Genomic DNA, 21,150 nt, shown 5'->3' with positions numbered 1-21,150 from the left:
TTCTAGTAATCTAACAGTTTCGTTCCTAGTTTAGATCTCGAGGCTGTATCAAATTCAGTCATTTAATCGACGTCTTTTTCCTTGTACATATTGCCTAAAAAAATCAATGGGAATGAAGAGACAAACACTTGCGTGTTCGAAAAGGGCAGAGACCCTGTGGAGCGGTCCACAGTTCGTATTTATATCGGACCTACCTTGAAACAGCTCACGTACACTTAAACTGATCACACTTTTAGTAAAGGGACCTTTCAAAGCGCAAACAAATTAGAAGATCACCCAATACACACCAATGACAAACAAACAGGTAGATAATTATACTTAACGTCTAGGTTCAGGCAATCCGCAATGGCCTAAGGAAAGAGGGAGACTTGAAAGCGGTCAAAGTGGACACAATTCACAATGTCCAAGGTAATAAACAATCTTTCATAATCTGTTTGCTATTGTTAATAGCGTTTTATGGCTACTAATGATGTAAATAATAATGTAATAAGATAACTGTAACATGAGCTAGAAGCAAAATGGGTACATATAAACACAACTATCTTGTTAAGAGATCGTTTTCTTAAATACAATGGGGAAATCTCTAAAATGATTCAAATGCACTTAACCATCATCGATAGATCATTACATTTTCATTGAGTAAAATTCGGCGTAAAACATCTGTAGTATTGTATATTGAAACTCACCCAACATCTATTATGACTTAATTGGCCTGCCAGGCTGACCTTCTAATTTAGATTAATTTGGTGATTAAGTAGTCTAACCAACCAGTCATATCGATAGTCATACTATCTATCTGACTAATCGGGGACTGAACTCAAACTTTCTCATTTCAGGAGAGGAATTCCGCGCACTTTTTATCAGCACGGTGCGAACATTTCATACCTGTAAGCCTCAGCAAGAGGAAGTACGCGCCAGTGGATCTGATCGACCTTTATACTGGGAGTTTTTGTCTGACCCAAAACTACTCAACACAGCAGTTACAAGGGCGAGATGTTTGGTTGCCGTTGTTGGTGATCCTGTTTCAATATGTACTGTTGGAGAGTGTCGAAGTATTTGGAGAGACTACATTAAGAGATGCAACGAGAAAGGAGGCCTTTATGGAGTCACAATGGAAGAGCTGGACAAAGAGATAAATGCAGCCATCGCCAGCATCGAGCTTAACCCGAACGCAGAACCGTTTGTTCCAAAATCTCCTTCAACGGAAGAACAAAGTGTTAACACAGAAATTGCAGAAACAAAGAAAGTCGAAAACAACAAAGAAATTTCGAAACAACCACAAACTGAAGAAATTGATCAAGAGGTCAAAGCGAAAGGGCCAGACATTTCTGCCAAAGACAGTCAGAATGTAAACGACCGATGTTCTGGTAGTAATTTCCTCAAAGATAGTTCAGACAAAAACAAAAAGGACGAGGTGAACGAGGAAGAAGATGAAGACGATGAAGAGAGAGTTGTTGAACCAGGTGACTTTCAAGATGATCTCCTTGACGATGAGACGGTATCGCCCCGAGATCTGGATGAAATAATTTTAGCGTTTGTGAAGAAATGCGAGGAGACGTTACAGTTAGATGTAGCACGACGGTCCATGTTTCAAGATTCCGAGTTTCCTCCCTTAGATGCAACTGGATCAAACGCCATCAGGTCTCAAACGAATGAGAATAGGTACCGATTCTCAGTCAAGAGCAGAGAGGATATCAAAGATCTGTTCCCAGAAATACGAGTTATCAACGGACGGGTAGAAGTGCGTCTTACCAACCTTGGATTTTATAATTCTCCTTCCGAAAGGGTTCAACGAATCATCGCGTCTACGAACGAACAGGATTTTCTGGATCCATCTGTGCTGAGGCAACTCGTAAGTGATGAACCGGACAAGTACAAAGTCTGCAATCTTCGCCTAAATCCGGAGAAATTCCAAGTTGGATATGCCGAAATAGAAGATACAGGAACTCCAGACATTGAAATTAGGGGACGAGTTCGTCAGGCTTTCGAAAGGGACAAGGTTGTGTTAGAACTAGTAGAGAACAAAAGTCCATCCCATGGCGACAGGGGAGAAGTCCAAATCCAAGGAAAGGTTGTAGGTGGGTATAAAAATTTCGCTAACTATACATATAAAGCTACAATCTATCGTAAATTCGTGAGCCAAAAAACGGAACGTAACACTCTTCGATCTGCAGATTGATTCTTTAAATCATACGAATGCCAAATGCAGTTACTGTTTTGTCATTCATTTAAAATATTTACAACCTCAAATCATACTTGTCTCTTTTTGAAGTTCTTGTCTTTGAGACATATCTGTTTCTTGGAGGTTTCAGACCATGGAAAGATATTCAATTTAGGAGGGAATGTTATTCATACGGTCGTTGTCCTCTATCAAGTGGGTTTTTGACTCTTTTCGCTATGTTTTCATAAGATAGTAGTTAGGTGCCCCTTCCTCCTACTAGTCGCTTAACGTGTAGAGTCCTCTCTTATTTTCTTTGCCTCTAAGGTACACTGAAAAAAAATTCGTGCCACCGCGCCGTGAGTTCTTCTTTTTTTATCGATATCAGTACAATCAGCTACTTATAATACGTCCAGGGTGACCAGCTATTATTTAACCAAATCATAAGTATTGTGGTAAACGTTTGTTCATGAGGAACAATTGTAGTTCTTACAATAAGAATCATGCATTTCATAATCGTTTTCTAATCCTGGACATAGCTGCAATTGGCGTCAACTGTATTGACATCGATAAACTTTTTCCAAAGTTGGTCAACGATAGCTGGTCATAGAGGATTTAAATTTTAGTCCTGATATTAATACGCCTTTCAGAAATTGAGAAATATCTAAAATGATAATTATAATGACAAATTAAGAAGAGGATGATAACGTTATAGTAAAGACAGCGCCAATTATTCCATGAAAATTCTCATTATGATTTATATCGCTAACGAATCTTCAAGCAGACGATAAATTTGCTTTAGAGTAGGAATTCTCATCAGCAATCGGGGAACTTTAAAATTTTATCCAGTCAGTCTTTCCTAATACTATCCGCAAGAAAAAAAAACAATCCGTCCAGGTTCGGCGAAGTTTCACTCAGGGAATTAATGACGGTGGCATGACTCATCACCTTGAAGATGTAAAAGCCAAGAAAAGTGTGGTTCATTTAAAATGCTTTTAAGATTGCAAACAAGAAATTCTAGTTTAGAAATCTGCCTACTTGGCTTGCTCTGGACTTAATGGGCGTTTATTGGCCTTTCAATGACATTACTTTGAGTCGTGGAAAGCTCATTTGTGAATCGCAGAACTTATGAATTAACGCAAACGCTGCAAGTTGTAGAAGAAAAAACGGCAAACCACTTAGGAAGGTATTGTCGAGGAGTGTTCAGCGCGCCGGTTGGCCTCGCTACCAGGAGGTCATGAGCTTGAATTCCGCTCCGGCCACTGGATGGATACGGGGGATAACCCCTTTAATTTGAATTTAATTTTTGTTCTTTTAATTTATGAAGTCATTTCTATGATCCAAATTCGAGTACTTAATTATCAGAAATAAGCGTCAACTTTTCAAGCATTCTACTTCTCATATTGTACTAAGTAAGGAAATAAACCAAACATTTGCAGCTGATTTTCTTGTACAAAAAAATCTGATATAGGTTTTATAGTTCACCCAGAGAACATGTCTATACATGAGCTACAATTAAATTTACACAGGTGTACTGGAACACATCATCAGCCCACATGAGCGCCAGTTTGTCTGCACAGCTGACTACGTAAGCACTTCCTTGATGGTGCCTATAAACAAGTCAGCCCCCAAAATTGTCAACTTGTCAGACAGGAGCTGTGAAGATATCCCAATCTACAGGAAGAATAAAAATAACAGACCTACCCAAATAAGAATGATGAAAAGGGAGACGGCCCTCAGCGGAAAGTATTTGTTTGTCGTAAAGTACCTTCAGTGGAGACGAGAATACTGCCATCCCCTAGGAATTGTCGTGAGGACTCTGCCCCGAGGTGAGGATTTCAAAAGCAGCTTGGAGATTGCTTATGCAGAGCGTGGAATAAGAAGACTATTCAGGGAAGATACCCAAAAATATGTCAAAGAAAACTTCTCACCACAATGGTCGATCCCTAAGAATGAGTACGATTCACGCAAAAAAATAGACAAGGCTTTCACTATTGATCCTCCTTCATCTCTCGATCTCGATGATGCACTGACGATACAAAAAACCTCTCCAACCACCTATCTCGTGGGCATCCACATTGCAGACGTCAGTTTCTTTGTTAAGCCCGATTCTCCATTGGATAATGAAGCTTTTTTGCGATGCACCTCGTATTATCCCGAAGAAGGGCAAGAAAATATCCCAATGCTTCCACGTGAACTAAGTGAATTTCACTGCAGTCTTCTGCCTGACCAGGACCGTCTAACGGTGTCAGTATTTATCACACTAGACAAAGACGGAAGGATGGTTGAAGAGCCAAAAATACAACGCACCATTGTCAGATCATGCTGTCAGTTAAGCTATGCAGAAGCACAACTGATTATTAACGAGAGAGTTATCGTTTCCAAACAAGTTCCAAAGGAGATAGTGGAAAGCGTCAGGCAATTAAGCTGTGTAGCGCAAATAAGAAGACATCATCGACTGGGTGATCGTTCGTTTGACCACTGGCAAAACGAGGAGAGTGGAGAAGATTTCAAGGCGCATGAGCTGGTTGAAGAAATGATGATTCTTGCCAACGAGGAAGTGGCAAAACTCATTTCGAGAAAATGCTCCGAATTGGCTCTCTTAAGAGTACAGCTACCTCCAAAAGACCACAGACTAGCTGAATGGATTGAAACACATGGCAGATATGCCAAATTGTCACTTCAGTTTTCAGGAATTTTTGAAAGTTTTAAAAGTGACGAAGCTCCAGCTTTGGCCTTGTTGCATTCACAGAAAACGATGTTCAAGATCCAGAAGTGGGTTTGGGCTGGAATCTGTCAGGCGGCAAAGTCGAACGACTTACAAACCCTTTGCCACTTGATTTGCGAAGAGAGAAACCACCCTCAAATTGCTGTAGCCCAGTCCCAGTTTCGACGGATTCAGTCCCAGTCTCGTTACGTCTGTGAAGGAGATCAGACTTCTGCTAACATCAAGCACTACTCACTGGGTATTCGGTCATACACTCATTTCACGTCCCCAATTCGACGATATATAGATATTGCAGTTCATCGCCTCCTACTTGGTTTGGAGTCTCCTGGTTGTCACAAAGATAACATTTCCAAGGATGACATGACAAAAGTTTGCCGCCGTTCTACGTTTCTTATTGACAACGCAAGGAAATTTAGCAAGGATTGCAAAAGGATACGTTTAGCAACAAAGCTGCAGCGACAGTGCCATGTCACACGTGTTTTCATTGAATCTATCGAAAAGCAGGCAATCAATCTCCATATTTGTAACCCAGAAGACGACCACCTGGCTGGTAAGCAAAAACGAATGTTAATCAGTGATATGAATCCGGTCGCTCTGACAGAGGAGGAAAATGGGCAAGATGGAGAAAAGTGTCTCGCTCTCACGTGGAAAATTAGAAGGTACGTAGCACCAGATGGCCCCCGAAATGTAAAGGAAGAAAGCAACGCTGCTTTATCAAGTCAGAATGGGGTCAACGAAACAGTCGAGATTCCCTCGGACATGTGGATTCAGGTATTGGATGCCATAAGGGTTAACGATACAGCCAAATTGCCCAGAATAATCACGCAAATGGAAACCCATTTGAGTATTAAGTCTCCTTCCAGTACAGAAATAAAAAGAACCCAAAATAAATCGCTTGACCAGACCCGAGGTGAGCTTTACAGGCACCCTCATTACGGTGAAAAAGCGCCTCCATCTTCGAGCGAAGAAGCTTTCCATTTTTACCAGAAAAAGCTAGCACTGAAGAAGTACAATTTCTTGTCTGTGCAACTCTGCCCACACATGACGCGTGGAATACTCCAACCAGATATACAGATGGTAAATGTGAACCGCTACTTAAATATCTGCATCGAACATCAAAAGCACCCGCGGGAGTCATTTGCGCACACTGCCAGACATCAGGCGTCAAGAGAGCAGTACGAGACCATTGATGAGTACATAAACGCGTGGAAACCAGTTCTTGCAATGGAGGCCGCAACGGAAGCGGTGAAGGAAAATGATGGCTTCGTCATTGAGCACCTTAGCGTGGAATGGGGAAAGGAAGACGAAAGTCTTACTGGGTTCTTTACTCTCACCTTGGACTACTGCAAAAACAGACAAGTGGAATTTTATCCAGGAGACCTAGTGTGTGTTCGGGTACCTTGCCCTCCTAAAGAGTGTTCTCCTTTGAAAAAGCAAGGCCAACAGCAGGTAATATCCATTCCAGGTCTATCGTTTGCTTTCCTTATTTAGATCCAAAGAACTTTAAAATTAACTTTTGATGTTTAGTTAAACAAGAATCACAGTGCTATTTTGAATCCAGATGTTTGTTCTAACTTTTAATAATGTTCTGACTCCTGTATTTTCTATTAGTCGTGTTCAAGTCACTCACACCAAGGTAGCTTCTGGGTGAGCCACTGCATCATAGACGAGGTGATTGAAGTCAAAAAGGAGAAGGTAAATCAGGTTACAATGAAACATCATCAGGCGGCATCTAATATCCCAGCAGAGATAACTCATGGAGGTAGTCACAGATGTACCCTTGAGCTTATTCACAGAACACTTCCACAAAGGTAGGATGCTTTCATGCTTTGTTGCATCTTCATATAGATACCTTGAAAGAAGAACTAAGGCCCGGTTCAGACGCCGTACTTTTCATGAGCCGAACCTAATTCGAATTAACACCGACCCAAATTATTTCGACCTGCTGAATTGATTCAGACGCTTATCTTAATTCCAGCCGAACTAAATTCAGAAGGAGGAAAATGCTCATTTCGGTCAAACTGCTCACAGAATACGTTATAAGAGTTTATGCATTAGGTTTGGTACATGAAAAGCTCGGCGTCTGAATCAAAGGCGTTCCAAAGTCGATCCAAAGGCGAAATTCCCGGCCGGGCTAGGCGGAAAGAACGACTGAGCCGTTCCATATTGAAACAGGCGTTCCTAATTGATTCAGACGCCGAACTTTTCATGTACTTAATTCAATGTATTAGGTTTGGCTCATGAAAAGTACGGCGTCTGAACCGGGCAGTTTTAGACATTGTTGTTCATTTACGGTGTTAGTTAAGCAAGACGAAAAATCGTCAATTAAATATGCACCGTAATTTTTAGGGAGTTATAATAACTCCAAAAATGGAGTAAAAATTTTAGGCACATGATAACCCCTTTTTGGGGCTACTTTAACTCCTAATTTAACTCCAAATTTGGGGTCATTTTTACTCCTGAAAAAAAAATTATTTTTACTCCCAGTCTGGAGTTAATTAACTCCGAAATGGGGTTATTTTTAATCCTTACATGGGTTGTTTTTACCCTTTTTGAAGTTAATTAACCCTGAAAGTGGAGTAAAAATTTTAGGTACATGATAACTCCTTTTTGGGGGTTATTTTAACTCCTGAAAAAGAGTTTCTTATACTCCTTTTTTGAGTTAAAATAACTCCCCAGAAAATAACCCCGCTGTAAGGAGTTAAATTAACCCCACTAGAGGAGTTATTATAAATCCTTGAAAATTACTGTGTGATGAAAATTATTATGGATCCGAATCGAACTAACGTTGCAGAACTGCTATTTTTGTATTTCTTCCTTATTTCTGAAATTTGATTGGCTTAGAGCAATGGTATTTCTGCACAAATTAAAATACTTACATGTGAAGAATACAGTTAAAAAAGCAATAGCGGATAATTTCTAGATTTTCGAGTTAAAAAGAATCACGAACACAAAGAAAATTCAGAAAATCAAAAACCTAAGAAAGTGCATCGACCTGTTTTGACCAGCTGGGCCGAAAGCAGAATTTCGAAACACATTTGTTTGCTTATGAGGCGAAACAACTGGAAAAACGTTCCAAAAATTCTGCGCTTAGATCCGTAACAGAAGGTACAGAGTACGAGCTCGAACCGATTTGAGAGTTATGCTGGCCTGGTTGGGCCGATACCTGAGAGTAAAGGATACTGCCTTATTCCCAATTTTCCAACTGCGGAAAAGGCATTGAAGGAAAGTCAGGCCTCTTTGTTAACAAGCTTTCAGTCAAAAAGTCTAACGCTGCAAAAGCATTCACCTCCCAAGACGAAAAGCTGTTAGCGTCTGAAGGAGTGCTTGAAACAACAACAACATAAACAACAACAACGACAGTCTATTCAAGTTGCATATAATTTAGGACTATCTTACAAACAATTAGCGGAGCTATTCTAGGTGGACAACAATACAATAATTGTCTCCTATAAAAAAGTGCAAACTTCAAGGTTCAAAAGTCGGGAAAAAAGAAAGCTATTCTCTATATGGTTCTTTCTCACCCAGTACCTTGACTGCATGTACTTTTAAGATTTTTCCTTCAACACGAACGAAAACAGAGTTGTATTCGTTAATAATGAATAAAATCCCCCGAAAACTCCGTCATTATAATTAAGGTACTTTTAGCGAGGAGTCGTTTAACTCAAGAATGAAGATGTTTGCTACAGGGGGAGAGATGTGTTCTGTTAAACCTGTTAAAAATATCTTGGTAAAAAACACCCGAAGAAGTTTGAGATTGCCGCCGATTTTATCTTAATGTGAATAAACTACCCAAGACACAAGTGACGAAGAAAGGGCGTCAGCAGCCTTAATTATATAATTGCTTGTGAAATTAAGTAGAATTTTTTTTAAATATAACTCGTAGTGTTCATGCTAAGTATCACTAAAGATCATTTTGTTACTCTACTAATAACTTAGTATATTAATTCCTTGCAGACGAATGTATGCAGCACTATGCGTCAATCTGCGAGACGCGCCAGAACTTGTTCATGCCATTTGCAAAGGAGAAGAACCGAAGAGAGGTATGCATTATCACTATAACTTCATTTTCGTCTATGGAGAGTAAATGTCTGTTATAAACAAGGTTTTTGGAAAATCGCCGTCAAGTAAACTAAGTATCTTCAAGGGACGGTAGTCGTTATGCCAATTTTTAGAAAAGGTGCCTGCTCAGAGGAGAAAATTCATAATCGCCGAAAGTGTTTTTATAAACAGACGCAGCGATACCTTGCTGAGAGTTTTCTTTAGATATATCGGCCGAACGATCCTTTGTTTGGAAATTGAAATTACAACTCGTGGCTCATTCTCTCCGCCAACCCCAACATTGCTGTTTTTTGGATGATTACAAACAAGTAAATGAATTCAAACATGATTTAAAAAACTTAAAAAAGGTTGGAGCCTTCGCGATCAATGTCACATGAAATGTTAAGAAAAAATAGCGTGACAGTCGACGCATTTTTCATAAGTGTATTTTTGGATCCCTATGAGGAATTCTCGCCAATACGTTGTTCATCTTATCTTCCCTCACAGTGTGTGATATGTCTGATATATCACATAGCCCCAACCTTTAGGCCAACGCCCTAACTCATTATGCTTTTGCACCCACGAAACATGAAGAATAGCTTCTTCCTTCCTTGTCAGCTACCCCTGAATTAACCACTTTCCAAATGATTTTTAATAGACAAATTTGGATCCCTCCCTCCCAACTTGTCCTTGGAACAGCATGGATTCAAACAATTGAATCAATACCAAGAGGCTGCAGTGAAGGAAGCACTTTCCAATCCATTTAGTTTGATTCAGGGACCACCGGGTAGGTAGTTCATGAAAACCTTCATACTCAGTGCCAACGCTCACTAGGCTTACAGCTACTTCAAGTTCAAGTTCATTTATTCACACCTATTCAATTACAATACAACAACAATAAGGAAAAAAAGAAGAAATGAAAAAACAGAGCTAACTATACATCGAATTAAACATAACAAAGGAAAAGAGTGTGTAGCAGCCAAAGGAGCCAAGCTTTCGAGTTGGCTACTACCACATAGCGGTTACAAGTGGGTTGAGGTTATACAGTACTACTACTAATAATAATAATAAAGCTATTTAGATTAAATAATTAAATAAATAGAACCAAGTAACAGATTAGAGTTGTTCAAGATGCCTGACTGTCAAGTAGAAAGAGTTTATATTCTTTTTTAAAACTATTCAAGGGGAGACACTTACATTTTCGTAGGTGTTGCTTCCCAGGTCTGTGATATATGGTGCTACCAATAAGAAGGTGGTGGCACGCATTTCCATTGTTACTAAAAGTTCTCGTTATCTCACTCAGGGACTGGAAAAACCGTGACAGGCGTGCACATTGCTTACTGGTTCGCTCAACGAAACCAAAGGTTCACTTCCAAGGTTTTGAAAAAAGGCAAACGAAAGAAAGAGGACGAAACAGCGTACAAAGCACCACCCCAACTCATTTACTGTGGACCATCCAACAAGGCCGTGGACGTCGTTACAGGTCAGTTTTGTCAATTATTAAGATGAATTAAGCGGATTCAAAGCCGGAAAAGCTGGCATAATGTCAGAACACTGCATGAGAGCATACCCTCTTGCAGAAGTGGAAAGTATTCTATTCAAAGCTTTCCTTGAGGAAGCAGGTGTAAAATGCCGTTTGAAGATACTAGATTGAAAAAGATCTTCAGGAAAATAAGCAAAGTGTTGTGGATAGAATTCTAACAGCGTCAACATCAATATCGTATGATGCATCACCGTTAACCTGATGGATAAAACAGTATTTTTTCTTCTTGTCCTTTTCTCTTTTACTTACACAGTGAGCACAAGTTCATTTTTGCGTGCTTTCTTTCTTTCAGAGTATCTAATGAAAATTCCATTTTTGAAAATACTGAGAGTTTACAGTGATCAAATTGAGCAAAAGGAATTTCCAATTCCTAACAAGCTGAAACCTGCCAGAATCACAAGAAGTGAGGATGAACTCAAAATGTCCAGCGAAAATATAAGGTCCGTGTCTCTTCATCACTTGATTCGAAGTGACGTTTGCCAATATGCAGAGGAGCTGCGGACATTCGAAGAAGGTTTTGCTGAGAATAAAGCAAGGGGCGAACCTATTACTGAAGAAGATGTTAAAAAGTATCGCAAAGTAGGTTAAATTGAGCCTTTATTGCATTAAGAATATGACTTATTTTAGTTAAAGTGTTTTAGAATTTTCTGCATTATTAAACACGGACTTAAGAGAAAAAGAGAAAGAGTACAATCTGTTAGCAAAATTTACAGGTTACATTAGGCATTTTCTTTATTTTCCTGCAGCTTATTGGAAAAGCAGAACGGTGGGCGCTGGAGGAATCTGGGGTCCAGATAATCTTGTGCACATGTGCAGCTGCTGGTAGTCCCAGGATAGGAACCTCCTGTGACAATATCCAGCAGTGTATCGTGGATGAGTGCGGCATGTGCTTAGAGCCTGAGTCACTAGTGCCGATCACGAGCTCAGGAGCGAGGCAAGTAGTTCTGATTGGTGATCACAAACAGCTGCAGCCTGTCATTCAGGATCAAGTTGCCAAGACGCTTGGTTTGAGTGTTTCCATGTTTGAAAGGCACTCCAAACGAGCTATGATGCTGCAGGTGCAGTACAGAATGGTACGTAGAGTCGAATAGCATAAGGTTTAACCTGTAATATTTATGACGAAACCATAGGATTTTATTCTAGTCTATTCTAGTGGCTTCATGATGAACCAAAGGGAAATAAATGAAGCGAGACACTGACACACTCGGGCGACATTCAAGTATTACGTGAAGAACACTTTTAACGGTATTGAACAGCTTCTGTGCGAATTATGAGAAGGTAGTGTGGGTTGATAATAAATATTTATTACCTTCTTCTTTTTTCTCACGATAAGTCATGTCCCATTTAATTGAAAAGGTCCTTAAACGGCTGCAAAAGAGGCGCTGGCCAGATGGGTTGCAACAAATATAACTGAAACAAGAATGGAGAAGGGTCAAGTCTTGTCTGTAGACCGCTGGAGGTTTGCAGGCTCGATATATCATGTTGCTAGATTATTATTGTCAGCTTACATTTAAAGGTGACGCAAGAGAATTCGGGGAGAGGAATGCGTTTAAAGCTTAACATTCAAACGACGTTTCTCATAACTAGTAGAACTTTCCTCCGTTAGTACTTCGTATTTGAAATGACATTAAGTACTATTAAAGAAGCCTATTTCGTTATGACCCTAAAATAAACAATAATCTATTACTTTTCCCTCGGATCAGCACAAAGGAATATGCGAATTCCCTTCAAAGGAATTCTATGATGATAAACTCCAGACTGCTGAAGTAGTCAACTCGCGTCCTCCTAGCCCAGTATCCTTTTGGCCTGCTCAGATTCGTCGGAGAAGAGATCTTCCCATTGTCTTCTGTCATGTGGAAGGTCAGGAGGAGTCTTCTGTTATAACCACATCAGAAAGTAATCAGGAATCCAAGAGGAACATGAAAGAAGTTCGGAAAGTGGTGAGTGCAGACTCTTTACAGGCCATGTGTACCAAAGTAGTCTAAGTTTGTAACGAGGGACACGGTCAAAGTTACATATTGACGAGTTCTCCTAAAAGAGACAATAACGAGATCGGAAACTTAATTTAGCATTATCAAAAGTAAAGGATGCAAATTGTCCCTTAGTAGAAAAGTGGGGACTGAATTAACCCCTTTTTTGGCAGGAATCTCATAAAAAAGAGCAGAAATACATTAACGCAGATGACTTCATAGCTTTTTGTCTCTATCTCATGAATAAAGTGTGGTGGAATCTCATTAAGATAAGGTCATAGAAATATGGTGTTTAAAGTGGTGGAGGTAAAACAATAGAAATGGGGTGTTGCTGGCAGTGTTAGTGGTGGTGGAAGAGGAAAAATAAGGAAAATGAGGAGGGGCGAAATAACTGAATTGCTGAGCAGAAGGAGTTTCGTGGTAGAAAGAGCTAATTTGCCGTCGAACTCATTGATATGCAAGATTTGCGCGACAAGAATCAGTTAATCGGAACTGAAACAATTTGTTGGGCAATGAATACTTTTCCTTCTTTTTACTCAACCAATCTAATAGCAAGACATTCATCGACCTAGAAATAAACAAAAAACATATCTAACGATTTACTCCACCTACAAATAGCACAGGAATGTATTGTAACTTGAGATTCCGCCTCATATCATTCATGAGATAAAGACGTTAATGTATTCCTGTCCTTCTTAATGAGATTGCCGCCTCAAAATGGTTTTTTTTTCGGTCCCTTATATACTAATTTTCTTTCACACTTCTCACCAGTTATGGTATTTAAAAGTATCTTTTTCTCTCAATAATAGTCCCACCAACGGTAAATCCCAGTTGAGGCGAAGCAAGGATGGTACGTGCTTCTGAGTTGACCAGACTTGCTTGAGCCTTAGTAGTTCCCTTGTATCCACCAATTTTTAGACTCATCCTTAAGCTCCGTGCAAACAAACGTAACATTGTTGCGCAACAACTCTAATTATTGCTGGGTGTTACATGTTGTTTCCGTTTGCGCACACTGTTGCGTGTTGTTGTATGTTGTTGCGTGTTGTTGGGAGTGGGTGCGCAAAGTTTGAAACCGGTCAGAAGTTGAGCCACTGCAAACGGACGCAACAACTTCCAACATTGTTAGCCCAACAATATGGGAGTTGCTGCGTCTGTGTGCACGTAGCTTTATGGTAGCCGCAAATCGGAGCACCGTTTCGTATTATTATGCGATGTGAGCCCCAAATTACGTAGACTGACGACACCTCCAAAGCTAAATTCCACTTTATCTCGATGAATAGGATAAAACCCAACTGAGTCTAACTTAAACTTAGGTTCCATAGATACATTTATGTTATATAGCACCTTTACTCCACACCTAAAGGGACTAATTTCACGACAGGAAGACACATTTTCAACGCAGTTTGTCCTTTGTTTCTCGTCTAGGTGCAAGTCGCAAAATACCTAGTCAATCGTTACAACTCAGTGCGCAAGTCAGATGTGGTCATATTGTCGCCTTACAGAGAACAGCGAAGTAAAATCAGTGATTTATTAAGAGGGGCGTACGACGATATTCATGTCACAACAATCACGAAAAGTCAAGGTACGGCATCGACCACAAAAATTGATAGATAGCGCGGACTTCCACTTGCCTTTTTTTGCCTTGGTTCTATATCTAGGAACTGTAACAGGTAACCGCGTAGAACTCTTTTACTAATACGCAATAGAAGTCAAAATACCTTTTACACCTTTGGCATATCAGCGATCGAAGAATGTCATTCAACTTATATCATCATTCATTTACCAATCCTAAATATTAGCAAGTGTATGAGTTATAAAAAACTAAAACGATTATTATGATGAGTTAATTTCCGAATTAAATTTCAGGAAGTGAATGGGATTATGTCATCATGTCTTTGGTTCGCTCCCTAAAGAAAGAAGAAATCGACCCAGAGCCCTCCCTCAGCTGGCTCGGTGAACACCTGGGATTCTTAAGAGACGAACATCAAATGAACGTGGGACTCACACGAGCACGAAGAGGGCTTTGTATCATTGGTGAGAAAAATCGCGTTATTGTTTACTTTTCGTCAATCAAAGCACAGGAACGAACCAGCTTAAGTAACAGTATTCTCACTGGTTAACGCTATTAAGAAAAAAATTCTTCAACAGTGATTCTGCGCTCCATTTATTTAAATATTTTTTTTCTTAATACAAAGCGCACCAACTTACATAACCTTCAAAAGTGATGAGAGGTTTAGCCAAAAGGGCGTGATTTTCATCAGACTACTGAGGGAGGGCTCTGATTCGAACGATTTAGTGCTCGAGTGTTCTCATTGTTCTATTTAAAATTGTTAGATGGTTGTTCTGCCTTGATTCTTGTTCTGAAAGAACGTTTTCCTCTTTTAGGAAACAAAAATCTTCTTGGGGTGGACGAAATGTGGAGCAAGTTAATAGAACACTACGAAAATAATCACTGCCTTGTGGACGAGTCGTGGCCCTGGACAAAGTAAAAATGAACTGCGTCAAATTTGTCTCCTAAAAAAAAAAAAAAAAGAAAAAATCCTGGAAGTCATAGCCAACTAATACTATAGTTACAGGCGAATAGTAAAAGCTAAAGAAGCTAATGAAATATCTGTGTCAGTTCTATTCTAAAATTAGCTTTGGAGAATAGAATTGCACATTAAATAAGAAAGCCCAGGAGGATTTCAGTTTAGTCCAACCGTGACTCGACATCAAATTTCAATTCAAGGTAACTCCCATTAAGACTATATTCACACTATACTGGATACCTTTTCGTGCCGACACCAAAGCTATCAAGTATAGTGTAAACACAGCCTAAGTCAGACAGTCTTTAGAGCTAAGGATATCATTTTGTTATATAAACACCAATGAAATACCAGGTGAGCTTTCGCGCGAAAACTTGATATCTTCACGTGTGAAAATAACACGTTATCTTCACATGTGAAAATATCACCTTTGCTATGGCTACATAATATAAATCGCGCCTTTCACACCAAAAAACTATTTAAGTGAAATGGTTTGGTATTTCATTGGTGTTTATATAATAAATAGAACATTACATGGCCGCTTGGAGATACGAAATTTCTCCTCTCGTGTTGAAAAAATATTTCAATTGTCTTATCTCCGCGCGCCACGTAATATCCTCTATGTACCGACCCAATTGCAGGGTCAGCGACACCGCCAGGCTCTAGGTCCAAGCCAGCCATAGTCTCCAAGGCACGCGCCAGTACGGATTATAATTTATTAACACAACTTGATGTTTGCTCGAGTTTTTTTTTTCGCCTAGTAGAAACGACTCTGCAGCAAGATTATAAAAAAGGTATTCTTGTAAACTCTATTACGACGATGTTAAGTTGTTCTGCTGGTGCCTTTTTTAATACTGTAATAATGATACATTTGTAAGCTTAATTAAAATATTCAATTTCCAGTAAGATCTTACGCCCTTTACTTAACAGTGTGGTTTTAGTTTCTTAATGATGTCCGCCCTCATTAAGCTGTACTTGTTGCAAGGGGACATTATCAATCTCCCAAATACATGCATAGCTATTAATATTCATCGTGAACTGTGTGTGATAGGCTCATTTTTTCGTTTGTAGGCATGTTCCACCTTAGTCACCTTATTTTTCGGGGCGTTTCTATAATTAGTGCGTCTGGTGGTCTGACCAGGCCATTTTCTTCATCTTCACTTATCAGAATGAGAGTACATTTGCTGAGCGGGGCTCTGCATGGCTGTTTGTTGTTAATGCTTTTCGAACCTTACTCATGGTTTAATGGTGGGTTTCTATGTGAGAGATTATTGGCATAGTTAGTGTAAGGATACTTTAGACTACTCTATCTCGTTTCCGTAGATCATTAGTACCCTCAGGTCGCACTTTGTGTCTTCTTATTGCGGCCTAAGGATGCTAAAAGAGGAAGAACAGAAAATGCTTATTAATAACTAAGAAACAGGAAGGGGACATACCGCTTTCAATTATCTCAAACCTCAGCCGTTTTAGTTAATATGTACTTTTCCTTCATCTCTTTTTTTTCTATAACAATATATTTTATAAGAATATTGAGGCTGAGATTTGCGAAATTTCACGAATATTTTAAGAGTACAGAGTTTAAAAAGGACTCAATTTCGTTTGTTAAAAGTGTCTTAATATAGTACAACTTATGTGTTTCACTTAAGCGTAAAAAATTATTCCTTTCACTAAACGGCAAGAACACTGGTAATCGAAGTCTCTATACATTCGAAAGCGGACATGCCATAAGCTATAATTTATAATAAAGAATAATTCAAGAATAAAAAATCCTAACTGATGGACAAAAAATGAGAATATTCAGCCTGTGCCGGAAAAACAATGGCCGGTTTAGCTCGCTCTTAAAATTAAAATCTAAATGATACGATAATTTTTAAATCTTCCTGAGCTAGCTGTGGAAAAATGGGAAAAGACATGTAAGGAATTCGATTGAAATTGCATGAGTTCGTATTTTCAGTTTGAGTATGTAAATAATAGATTTAGTGCGAAGGTGTTTTTTCAAATCTTTTTACCTTCGCGTCTGACAGTGAATCTTACTTTGCGGTCAGCGGATTACTCCACGGTGTATGCTTACCGAGAAAATTCAATACGTATAATAATAATATCAGTTCCCGAGAAATCTAGCCTTCATTTAATGACGTCATCTGTCCTTCGTGCGAGGGCAAAGCATGAACAAAGCACGGTGAAACTTTGTGATGCTTTCTCCTCTCCAAACTTCTGAATCAGGAAAGGAATAACATTATTGGCAGGCACCACATACGGTATGAATATAACTAATTCAACAGCAGGCAATCTGCGAGTGAAAGTTACCCTATACAGACCGGTTTACAAAATCGAAGTTCAAAATCACTTATTTCTAAAGTTTTAATAAGAAACTCATTTTGAATACGATCTTGCTCGAGGCTCTGGCATAACGAGTCAATCATCACTTTTTCATAGCCGTTGTTTTAGTTGCATATAGGCGCCGTAAACAAATTGTGAATTGTCTCTGCAGCCTGTAAACCTGTTTCCTTGTTAAGTCGCATCTCGCGCGGACTTGACACATTTAAAAGTCTGCTATATAGATTTGTTTGGCCAATTAAATATCGCCTTAGTGTAGATCAATATTATCTTGGTTACAGAGAAAAAAAATTGCTTTCTAAACTGACAAAGCCTCAGTCGATTGAACTCCAGAAATTTGAATAATTTTCAGACGGCACATGATCTAATCTGTTTTTTCTGCCATGACCTTTTTTACTCACTGGTTTTAAAAATGACATTGTCTTCCCTAATACTTTAATGCAAGACGATATACCACTTTATGTTTTGTCTTCGAGATTATTTTTTTAAAGAAATCATTGTAGATTATTCAGTGTTAGTGGTCACGCGACGATTCATCATCAGCTTTATGGATATATTTACCGCACGGCATGACACTCAGACATACACACTGCCACGGACCTACATAGCATACAGAACTACATTCAAAGAATTGCTTGCAGGTTACAGGAACAAGTAATTCTTGGAAACCTACCTCATTTGGTTTATCCAATCGGTTTGTTAACATTTCGAATTCTTTGCGGTTGACTCCTTCAAGCCTCCCTACTTCTATTTTGCGTTTTGACCGCTGATTTGCATTTTGTGCCAGACTAACTTGATTTATTAATTCTGATTAATTATTAATGGCTATTTTACTTCCAGACCTCATATTAATTCGATCCGATAAAACGTTGTTGCTCCATCCACATATGAGCCGGCCGGGAGCTCAGGCGCTACTTGCTCCTCCGCTTCCGTCGTAAAAATCGGAATACTTTAAGGTAAGTCACATTCATTTCCAAATCCGTTCACGTTGATTTTCTATCTAGTTTTGCTAGGGCATTTTAGGTCATATTGGGATCAATAATCCTTACCAATTACGTTTCTTGGGTACTATTTTGATTAGAAAATTATTCTCAGGGGTATGCAGTGTACTTCCTTTTTTATTTTCCCCCAAATATTTAAGGGCCTTCTTCGGAGGCAGTTGCCGAGTAATAATACATGTTGGATCTGCGTACATAGGGGAAATAAAAATAAAGGCTAGAAAATTTCCACCACGAAATTTTCACGCCCCAAGAATGCCACCTAGCAATAGAGAAGAGAAGTGATGACTTCACAAAAACTAAATTTATGAAATTATGGGATTGGTTGGCATATCCAAAAAGAATAAGACGAAAAATGTTCACTTGCTAAAACAATGAGCCTGTTTATGCAAACTGGTGAGGAGATCTAAGCAACGTTATGCTCCGACGACTCCAAATAAATCCTTCTTGATATGGCTTGGATCGTTAACGTTACGATCCAATCCAATTTTACACGGACTAGTATGGAGTCATCAGAGCAAACCGATGTTTATATCTCCTCACCACTTTGCACTAACAGACTGATTTTCGGTAAACGGGCTTTTTTTATAGTGTTCTTCTGAATATGATAACCAGTCCCATAATTTCAAACATTTGAATTTCTGTGACGTCACACTTGTCTTCTCTATTGATTCAGTGTTGCAACAATCTTTGGCGGTATTACACAGTTTTTGTGACCCTTAAAAAGAATGAAAGTAGGTAAAAATATTCAAAAAGTAATTGCAATGTGTAAGATGCTTGTCAGATAACTTCTGGTAAACAACAGCTTTCGATGTTTTAATCTGAGGCTCTTAGCGGCCTTTGTTACGTTAGAATCTGATAATGAAGCACAGCAATTGACCAATTGAAAGACCTTAATCAACGATATATAAGCATAAAAAAGAGGAACTTAACACAATTAAGGCGAAAGAAATTTCTTGTATTTTTAGCTAGTACGTACTATTGACAATTTAGGGTAATTGAATTTATAATTAGGTTATTGTTTTCTATAGGAAAGATGTTATTAGTTTTTGAGCACCGGAAAAATGAATAACTTGTGTTTGGGTAGGTAGGTAGGTAGGTAGGTAGGTAGGTAGGTAGGTAGGTAGGTAGGTAGGTAGGTAGGTAGGTAGGTAGGTAGGTAGGTAGGTAGGTAGGTAGGTACTTTATTAAATACGTTGCAGCATAAGCTGAATTGCGTATTTATATATTGGTAATAATTTAAACTAATAATTGTAAAAATGAGTAATAATTGTAATAGCTTGCTAAGACTAAAAACGTATAATAAGAAACCTGAAAATTATTTACAATTCTGCCTGAAACCATAAAAAAACTGTTCTTAAAATCTATTTGTCTTGCAACGCGACAAAGTCAAAGTGCGCGCGTGCCTTAGATTATAGTTGCTCTTATAAAGAGGCGGCAACAACTTTCTTAACTTGTGGTTTGGGTTGCACATTATGCTTTCAAACGTGCGCGTGAAAATGTTGTGGTGATGCTCCGCAACCGTTGGTAAACCCATAAGCGCTAAAGCTTGCTGATATTCTATACCAGGACATATGATTCGCATTGCTCTTTTCTGAACGCGTTCTAATTCTTGCGAAAGGTAGGCTGGTAGCGCGTGATGGAAAACTGGCGCAGCATAGTCAATGAAGGAGCGCACTCATGTCATGTAAAAAAGGCATAAATCTTTCTGTGGAACAGGAGTTCTTTTTAGCTGAACAAGAAAATAGAGCCTCTTAGCCGCCTTCTTAGTAACTTCCGTGATGTGCGCATTCCATGTTAAGTCACCAGAGATAGTAACACCTAAAAGTTTAGCATCTTTAACTAATCTGATGCACTACTCTCCTATGACTACTGGAGGAAAGTCACAATGTGATGTAAAACTAATGCGGAGCTCCTCGCATTTGTCTGTGTTTAACCTGACTCTGTTTCTGATTGACCAATTTACTACCTCATTTACAATACCTTGAGCCTCTCTATGCTGTCCTTTCTTTATTACCGCTTATGTTGTGGTATCGTCTACATATTTCCAAGTAGAAGCATTACTGACGGTTAGATCATTTATCACGATCAAAGAAAGCCAAGGGCCTAGTTTGGTCCCTTGCAGAACGCCCGAAGGTACCGTGCCCCATTCGGATACACACCCTTCAGAGAGTTTGATTCTCTGTGAATTTCAAATGGTTTTTGAACATCATAAAATGGTTTTTTAATATCATAAAATATGCAGTATTTATTCACAACTGTATCATGAAATCTTGGCAAAACTGATCACAGTGTGACATATGGAATATATTTTATCTGTCAGTTTTTTATCGTCATGTACATTTGTAATTTCAAAGTCAATCTTCAAAAATTTATCGAAATTTAACGGAAACCCACATATAGAAACTGCTTGATATAGCTAGGCTAAACATGTACTCATATGTTTGGGCTTTAAAGTGGCAAATTTCTATCAGCAGTTTCTTAAAGCACTAGGTTGTTAGACGCAGATTTTTATGGTGTACCAATGAAGTAGGGATAAAGATTTTGTCTTGTTATTTACGAAAAGACGCCCAGCAAATAAGCTTCGGCAAGCTGTTTTAATATATTAATTCACATACGTAACACCTTTGTTTTCGTTTTTTTTTTTTTGCCTTTTTAAATTTTTTGTGGATATCTCTTTTTTGTTAGCTTTGCTTTACGTATTTCGTGTCTTGTTACGTTCATGACGAGTTCTTTTACCTTACGTCTCTAGGCCACGACAAAGGAAATTAGCATCTCCAAGCAAGTATGGAGTATCAAAGGTACTGACGTTTAAAAGGGCTGCAGGGTTAGGAGAATAGCGATTTTATA

General features: G+C 38.9%; 1 protein-coding gene across 1 annotated transcript in view; it reads left to right on the top strand.

The window, feature by feature from the left end:
- Nucleotides 1-15,887, top strand: part of LOC140940366 (3'-5' exoribonuclease HELZ2-like) — a 31,290-nt gene extending 15,403 nt beyond the window's left edge. Inside the window, exons 16-28 of the mRNA XM_073389317.1 lie at nucleotides 330-408; nucleotides 837-2,078; nucleotides 3,688-6,335; nucleotides 6,498-6,697; nucleotides 8,844-8,929; nucleotides 9,586-9,714; nucleotides 10,231-10,410; nucleotides 10,763-11,049; nucleotides 11,217-11,543; nucleotides 12,174-12,410; nucleotides 13,866-14,022; nucleotides 14,307-14,474; nucleotides 14,826-15,887. Of these exons, the coding sequence (XP_073245418.1) occupies nucleotides 330-408; nucleotides 837-2,078; nucleotides 3,688-6,335; nucleotides 6,498-6,697; nucleotides 8,844-8,929; nucleotides 9,586-9,714; nucleotides 10,231-10,410; nucleotides 10,763-11,049; nucleotides 11,217-11,543; nucleotides 12,174-12,410; nucleotides 13,866-14,022; nucleotides 14,307-14,474; nucleotides 14,826-14,929 (5,844 nt within the window). The 3' untranslated portion in view covers nucleotides 14,930-15,887. The remainder of the gene's footprint in view (nucleotides 1-329; nucleotides 409-836; nucleotides 2,079-3,687; nucleotides 6,336-6,497; nucleotides 6,698-8,843; nucleotides 8,930-9,585; nucleotides 9,715-10,230; nucleotides 10,411-10,762; nucleotides 11,050-11,216; nucleotides 11,544-12,173; nucleotides 12,411-13,865; nucleotides 14,023-14,306; nucleotides 14,475-14,825) is intronic.
- The last annotated feature ends 5,263 nt before the right edge of the window (nucleotides 15,888-21,150 follow it).

The sequence above is a fragment of the Porites lutea genome, chromosome 6 (genome assembly GCF_958299795.1).
Source record: "Porites lutea chromosome 6, jaPorLute2.1, whole genome shotgun sequence".
Classification (NCBI taxonomy): Eukaryota; Metazoa; Cnidaria; class Anthozoa; order Scleractinia; family Poritidae; genus Porites; species Porites lutea.
This window is presented reverse-complemented; position numbering and strand designations above follow the sequence as displayed.